At 39.4% G+C, this 8,261-nt stretch overlaps 1 protein-coding gene across 1 annotated transcript in view; it reads right to left on the bottom strand.

Annotated features, from left to right (window-relative positions):
- Positions 1-616: 616 nt before the first annotated feature.
- Pafah1b1 (platelet activating factor acetylhydrolase 1b regulatory subunit 1) overlaps positions 617-8,261 on the bottom strand; it is a 48,854-nt gene continuing 41,209 nt past the window's right edge. Inside the window, 2 exon segments of the mRNA XM_050128609.1 lie at positions 617-4,376; positions 6,015-6,195. Of these exon segments, the coding sequence (XP_049984566.1) occupies positions 4,303-4,376; positions 6,015-6,195 (255 nt within the window). The 3' untranslated portion in view covers positions 617-4,302.

The following is an 8,261-nucleotide window of genomic DNA, read 5'->3' as shown; positions in this document are numbered from 1 at the left end:
CTCAAGTCAGAAGGAAAGCGGTCAAATCCAATGTTAGGCTCTTACCAGTCAAGCAGAAAAGCTGGCAAATACATTCTTGCTCAGCTTCTCTTGCTGGGAAGGCTCTTTCCAACGGGAGGTGGTGCTGTTGTACTTAAAAGGCTGAAGATAACCAAGGATATGCACTATCAGGAAGAGTCAGGGCATCTAGAGCAGTTATGAGCATGAAGATGTATTTTGGTAATTTCATAAACTTGAAACATTAAGGATAGTTACAACTCCAAGGAAAGAGATGCTAGATAAAAGGCTCACCTAGAAACAAAATGGGATTGAGTCTAACAGGGAACAGGCAGCTAGAAGGGAAGGGTGGGGCTTAGCTACACAATGCAGTCCTAGCTTTGTTCAAGCCTATTGCTACAAGACCCCTACTGTGTACTTGCTTCCTCCAGAAAGACAGTAGACAACAATAGTACTAGCCAAGCTCCCAAAGGCTCAGAAGCATGGCCAACTGTATCTTGTTCGGTGCCAAAAAAATAAATACATTAAAAAAAAAAGGCGCCTCACTTCCTAAGATCTTAAGATCTGTGCACAAACAACACAGTCCCATCCCCAATACCCATTGAAAAACCCCAGCACATCTAGTTTTATAGGCATTTAATAGTTTACCAATTGGTACAATAAGATTTTTAATATGCAGAAAACATGAATAAATTTTGTTTTACACAGTCTGAGAGCAACAAATCTTACTGTAAAACACAAGAGCAATATTATATACATTCCTTTACTGATTTTTAAAATTGTGTCGATATCTTCAGTGAACTCTTACAATCTGGGGAACTGTTTCCTCCGATTACCACCTCCGCAACGTTCATATGAAATCAGCGCTTGCCTTCATGTCAGTGTCAGGATCAACTTCTACCTTGTAGAGTTTGTGTTTATTTCTAACATCTTCAGAGTGAGCTTTGGGGAGCCTGAAGGATAGGCAGGCGAGAAAGCAGCTACTTACATGATACAGTGGAAGGATAAAAGGCCAGTTCCAGTTGTGACTTGTGAGTCCAGCGTCCCCAGCCCACCCCACCCAGCCCACTGGAAAAACCCAAAACCTTTCTTCCAATTTTGCCCATGTTGCTTGTCTACCAGGACATTCTTTGCACCATCTAGATTAACCAACACATTGACTTTATTTATATACAGCTGGACAGCAGGAGTAACCATTTTAAGTGCCTTTTCCTTCTAGTTCAACTTCAGTTGCTTAAGGATTATCAAGCCACCACTGCCAACAAACAAAATGTCCTTATTTTTAAATAATTTTTCTTTAAATTAAAAAAAAAAAAAACAAAAAAAATAAACTTTTTATTGAGTGGTATTATCTGGAAATTCACATGGAAACAGAAAGAGGCAAACAGGATACTGGGCTTGGTGAGCCTATAGTCAAAGCTTCCAAAGGACTACAGTGTGCCATGGCCCAGGACGGATTGCTAACACTAGCAATTGTGGGTAATGCTCTAGGCACACCATTGGTCACACCACATGCAGACAGGACGGTCTTGGTTTCCTAAAGTGCAAGATGCCAAGTCAAAAGCAACTATTCTCCAGGCCATGTCTACACAAACTTCTGCAGCTTGCACTCTCCATGCGGTTGGGACTTTTGGGCACGCTGTGCTATAGGTGGCACTGGAATGTCTGTTTACACACACAGTCAACAATCATCCTAGGACACAATTCTACCGGCTTTTTGTTTCTTAGTAAGTGGCCAACCTGACTGAGAAAGTAACAAAGCAGCAGTGAACCGCTAACTAATTCATAAAGTCCTCTACTTATAACCCAAACCAGTAATTTTATCATTGTCCTTATCCCAGGCAAGGCACAGGAGTAGACAGCAGAGAAAACAGTAACATAAAAGTAAGGGCATCAACAGGGCAGTGTCAAACAACAGTGCAAGAAACCTTTGCAAATCTGATGCCAGATGTGGATGTTGCCCCCTCCCCCCACCCCCTTCATTACTCAAACAGGGCTCCTTATGTTTGGATCCAGCTGTGGACCATCCCTGAGATTCATTGTTCGCTGCTGCTTAAGTGGAAGATGTCTAATAACTCAGCTAAGCAGCAGGCTGTGGTGATCTCCCAAGTAAGGACAGCTTTGTTACAGAGCACTCCCTCCTCCTTTGTCAGTGAGTCACCGCTGCAGGGGAAGAAACCCAGAACAGCAGCTCTGCTCCTCTACATTGGTACCATTCTTTACTGTTTCTATAAATGATGTCTAGATGTTGTGGCTTACCCTTAAACAATTTATGTTGCTACATGCTAAAACTGAATTAAAAGACAAGACATTTAAACACAAACAAATGTTAAGATGCACCATTTCTATGTATTTATATTCTTGAAATAGGACAAGAAATAGCAGCAAATGAGAACAAAGATATTTTCCATAGCTTTTGGAGAAAAATCCAGTCGGAACAGCTAAGGGAAAAAAAGACTTCAATGTAAGCAGGGGTGTGAGGCAATGTTGCCCTTAAAACAAACCTACAGTGTTTGCGGAATCAAGATTGAGTTTTTGTCCTCAAAAATAGCCATTTAATTCTGAAAACACTTTTCCTTTCTAGAGACATGTCTGAGGACTGTATTAAGAGCAAACAAGTGGATGAACAAGGACACATGCTAGACATTAAGCTGCTCCTAGTTATCTAACCTCTGCGTATATCTACAGTACATTAACTCTCATCTTTTGTCCTTTCAGGAATCTAATTTCCTTTAAATACTTAAAGGGACATTTAAAAAAATCATATATTACAAAAATGAATAAAAATTATTGTTAAACTGTCACTGTTATTTCCTTGTTTCTGTTAACTTTTGAAACTGATTTTCTTAAGAAGAAAAGGTTGGTTAACTAGGCAATGGAATTCTTTATTAACAACCGATAATGGAATAGTGTTCCAAACGTCATGGGCAAAATTCTCTTAACCCTACTGTAGTAACTTTGGATCAAAATATACAACATATCAGGGATGTATAAAACGGTGAATGGCCACATTAGAGTGGAGAATAAAGAAGGTGGCTTTCTTTTAGTTTGGAAAAGCCCCTCAGAGCCAGAAGCATCAAAAGCATGGCTGTGGTTGGTAATCCACAGCAAGATTTACTCTACTCATATGATTTAGCACTTCAAAAATTCAAGACCCAACAACATGGAGGTTGTATGTGTGATATACATATATAGACATATCCACTTACAGATAGGTCCATATACTTAAACATTTACATATAAACAAAGATGAAAACCCCAGTTGATTTCTATGCATGCTTCATTAAACCCTGCCACTTTCTATAACTTTAAGTGAAGCAGTTCAGGTTCATGTTGAAAACTGCCGTTGTTCCTCCTCCTTTAAAATAGGCATGCAAGTTTTTCAGCATTTGTTATTCTGAAATGCACATTGCACACCCCTAAAAACATCATAAACACAGTGACTTATCTGTACCATGACACTCAATGGGAAGATCAAATTTTACTGGGGAGTCACATGACTACACAGTCCAACAGTACGGAGAATACAACTCAAAGCATGTCTGGTGTGGAGAGAAGCTTAGAGTAGGACAGTGTTCTCCTGACCTGTTTACAAAGCAGTAAGACCCAAATGAAAAAAGGATTCACTATTATTAGCTGCTGAGATTTTTCTTGAGAGTTACGATCATTTTCTTACATAAATATACCACTAGCCTTTGCTTGATAGGCTGCCAAAACAAACATATCCTATTGATTTGGCAAAGGGGTCATGACAAAAACTTCAATGTGTAATCCCCATTAATTACACAGATGGAGCAAAAGATTCTGAATTGTAGTCTTATTTATCTAACACCCTTAAAGATTTATTAAGCACACTTAAGTGATGTTACATAGATACACATTTCAGAAAAAGCCCTAATAACCACAACTTTTCCCAAAATGAGGCCATCAAGTCAGGCACCAACAGATAGCAGGAAGAAAAACAATAATTAATAATCCAACATAAAACGACACTGTCAACTATTCAGTTTAGTGCCCTAGTTCAATTTATTCAACTTCTGCCCTTGTAGGCCTGGTGTGACCAATGCCAGCCCAGGTTTTTAAACCCTATGGTACTTCTAGACAACATATGTAATTTACAGTATACAATTTGGATTCACCATGCATGAATACTTTGTGTGTAACATTTAATAAGCTCAATCTACATCCAGAATAATTTACATGAAAGGACAATATTTATTTAAACAGCGCTCAAATGGGGTAACCATTGTATCATCAGAGTGCATCCAGAGGAAAAAAAGGGAGGAAGAACCAAATGAGACTCAATCAACGGCACTCCCACACCTTTACTGTTTGATCTACACTGCCAGTAACCACATAGGGTGCCGTCTTGTGGAAATCTGAAAGAGAAAAGAAAAGGCGTGCTTTCAAACCATACTAAGCCAGATAGAGTTTTTTTGCTCATTTTTGAGACAAGAGTATTTTATATAGCCCAGGCAGGCCTTGAACTTGATTTCTTCCAGTTCAGCTTCCATGCACTGAAATTCTATGAGCATATGCCTCCACATGACTTCCTTTATACACACACCATACTCCTAGAAATTACTGAGCTTATCAGTTGGGTTAGGAAAGTTGAAATTTGGGGCTGGAGAGGTGACTCAGAGATTAAGAATACTGGCTGCTCAATTTCCAGCGACCATAAGGTAGCTTAAAACCATCAATAAGTCGATCATCAATAATAGTTCTCTCTTCTGGCATGCAGATAGAATACTGTATACATAATAAATAAATAAAAATATTCTAAAAAACAAACAAAAAAGCCAACCCAGTAAAGTTGAAACTCAACTCAATATCACAAGTACCATCTCAAATGGTGCTTAGAAATATGAACACGGACACACTTAGCATACCCACTTACTGAATACTGTGCTCCAGGCTTATTACTAATGCTTTATGTTGACAACTGATTCTCCTAATTTACCAAGGGCCTTATTGTGGTCACCATAAGGTCTATCATACTCTAGTATACTATAACATAATGAATTCATTCTCATGAATTCCAAATGATACCAAGGACATGACACTTATATACAATTCCCTAGGTTTCTAGTACATGACGGTATTTACAGGAAAGTGCTATAGGGTTTTTTGTTTTTTTCTTCAAAAACAGGGTCTTGCCATATATCCTATTTGGAACATGATGATCCTATATCTGCTGCCCACATGTGTCACAACGCCTAATTTTAAGTATTTATTCAGTGTGTGTGTGTGTAGGCTCAAGTACAAGAGGTCAGAGGACAACTCTCAGTTCTATCCTGTCATTGTCTGGGATATGGTGATCAAACAGGTTTTTGTGCCTGCCCCAAAGCTTCTCTACCTGCTCTACCTATCTCTATCTTGCCAGTCCTATTTGTTTTTTCTTGAAACAGGGTCTTGCTATGTACCCCAGGCTACTATTTAAGATTTCTTTTGGCCGGCTTAATCCCAGCACTCAGGAGGCAGAGGCAGGCGGATCTCTGTGAGTTTGAGGCCAACCTGGTCTACAGAGCTAGTTCCAGGACAGGCTCCAAAACCACAGAGAAAATCCTGTCTCGAAAATCCAAAAAAAAAAAAAAAAAAATCTTTTGCTCTTCTTCTTCTGCAGTACTGGTGACTGAAATAGTGTCTCAGTCAAAATATGCTAAGTGTTATACCACTGAGTAACATCCACAGCACTCAAGAATTCTTCTGATGAATTCACAAACTAATAGAAAATAAAAAGTTACCAATCAAGAGTATGATCACCAAATATCATTTTCACAAGTCTAGTTTCTAACCAATGTACAACAGAGAAAACAGTATTTTTATTATAAGCTTAATTCTAGAAAGGAAACATTAAAGCCACTGGTTGGGACCCACAAGGTTAAAATATTCCCTTTCTATTTTACCCTCGAAGAACTTGATCATTCCTTACCTGGAAAAGTTCACAAGGTTATATAAACGGTTACATCTGTCACTCCAAAATTCAAATGCTCAAAAACCTCAAAATGTGTACATACCCAAGGAGGTAACAAAGTGTTCATGCGCATTGAGGGTCTTCATGCATCGCTTGTTCTTGTAATCCCATACACGGAGAGTCTTGTCATCAGCACAACTCAAAATAAACTTCCCCCCAGAATGGAACAGAACTCCACGTACCCAATTATCATGACCCACCTTAAAGACAAAAGGTATTTGACTTATTTAAGTATCATTTGGGACATAATACTTTTAATTTTTTTTTATTTTTGGGGGTTTTTTGAGATAGGGTTTCTATGTGTAGACCTGGCTGTACTGGACTCAGAGAGCTGCCTGTCTCTGCCTCCCCAACACTAAGATTAAAACTAGACACTATCAAGTATGAGGTCAGACTGATCTACAAAGTGAGTTCCGGGATAGCCAGAGCTGTTACATAGAGAAACCCTGTCTCGAAAAACAAAACCTAGATTCTATTTTCGATAAACTATGTTAGGAATAATAGTTTTAGGTGTGTGACTTGTTTACACTGCATTTGGTTAACTGTGAAGCTGTGTTACTGTGCCTGTCTAAAACACCTGATGGTGCTAATAAAGAGATGAATGGCCAATAGTGAGGCAGGATCAAGGACAGGCAGGGCTAGCAGGTAGAGAGTATAAATAGAAGGAGAATGAGGAGTGCATCAGGGGCCAGCCACCCAGCTACACAGCAAGCCACAGAGAAAGAAGGTATACAGAAACAGAAAAAGATAGAAGTCCAGAGGTAGTCAGGATAACATAAGAAAAGCTGGATAGAGGCCGGGCGGTGGTGGCGCACGTCTTTAATCCCAGCACTCGGGAGGCAGAGGCAGGCGGATCTCTGTGAGTTCAAGACCAGCCTGGTCTACAAGAGCTAGTTCCAGGACAGGCTCCAAAACCACAGAAAAACCCTGTCTCGAAAAACCAAAAAAAAAAAAAAAAAAAAAGAAACATTCATAACTAAGAATAAGCTTCTGTGTGTGTTTATTTGGGAGCTGGATGGTAGACCCCAAAAAGCCAAAAAAGTAAAACATCACACAACAAACATAATTAATTAATTAAAAACCGAGGAGCCAAAGAGATAACTGAACAATTAAGAACATGTCAAGAAGTCAGGCAGCGGTGGCTCACACCTTTCTTTAATCCTGCACTCAGAGACAGAGAGGTAAGTTCTGACAAAGCCAAGGCTCCACAGAGAAACCTGTCTTGAATCCCCCACCCTAGCCCCCCCAAAAAGAGCATGTAGAGGAGCTGAAGAGATGACTAAGGAATTAAACACATGCACTGCTACTTTTAGAGGACCGGAGTTTGGTTCACAACACCTATGACAGGCAGCTCACAATTGGGTATAACTCCTGCTTCAGGAGGTTCCAATGTTTTTAGCCTACTCAGGAACTGGCACATGCTAATCCCAACACTTTAATCCCACTAACTAGATCACTTTTCTAACATGGTACAAATGAATCTAGAACATAATAGTTACTTTTTTTTTGAGATGGGTCTGGACTATGTAGTAGTCCCAGGTAAGCTGCAATTCTACATAGAACAGGCTCACCTCAAATTTACAGAGATCTCTTGCCTCTGCCTCTTGAGTGCTGTAAATTTCTTTTCTTTCTTTTTTTTTAAAAGGCTGGTCAAGTGAAGCAGTGGGAGTGGAGAAGGAACAAAGAAATCTGTAACTGGTTGTGATCAATTAGTTGTAAACACCACTACTCTCGGACCAACCTGTAAATTTCTTTTATCTCTGTCTTTCAAGACAGGGTTTCTCTATGTAACCTTGGTTGTTCTGGAACTCAATCTATAAACCAGGCTGGTCTCAAACTCAGAGATCTTTCTGCCTCAAAGCGCTGGGTTCAAAGGTGGTCACCACTTGCTTGTATTAGTAGATTTTCTTTTCCAGTATTTACACTTACTTAGTTTTGGTTGGTCCTGCCCTGCTCCTTTACCATCTTTCCTTCTCTCATCAATTCTTTAATTCTTTATATTATGTGTGTCAGTCATACTCTATATTAAGATCTGGTTAGTACTTTTTTTTTTTTTAAAGGTTTGTTTATTATGTATACAACATTTGGGCTCCATGTATGCCTGCAGGCCAGAGGAGGGCACCAGATCACATTACAGATGGTTGTGAACCACCATGTGGGTGCTGGGAATTGAACTCAGGACCTCTGGAAGAACAGTCAGTGCTCTTAACCTCTGATCCATCTCTCCAAGCCCCTGGTTAATACTTTCTTTTCTCCTTCCTTCCTTTTTTTTTTTTTTTTTTTTTTTTTT

Source organism: Alexandromys fortis, unplaced genomic scaffold, assembly GCF_014885135.2.
Source record: "Alexandromys fortis isolate MF-2015 unplaced genomic scaffold, M_Fortis_MF-2015_v1.1 scaffold_80, whole genome shotgun sequence".
Classification (NCBI taxonomy): domain Eukaryota; kingdom Metazoa; phylum Chordata; class Mammalia; order Rodentia; family Cricetidae; genus Alexandromys; species Alexandromys fortis.
The sequence above is the reverse complement of the archived record's forward strand: the minus strand, read 5'-3'. Positions and strand labels throughout refer to the sequence as shown.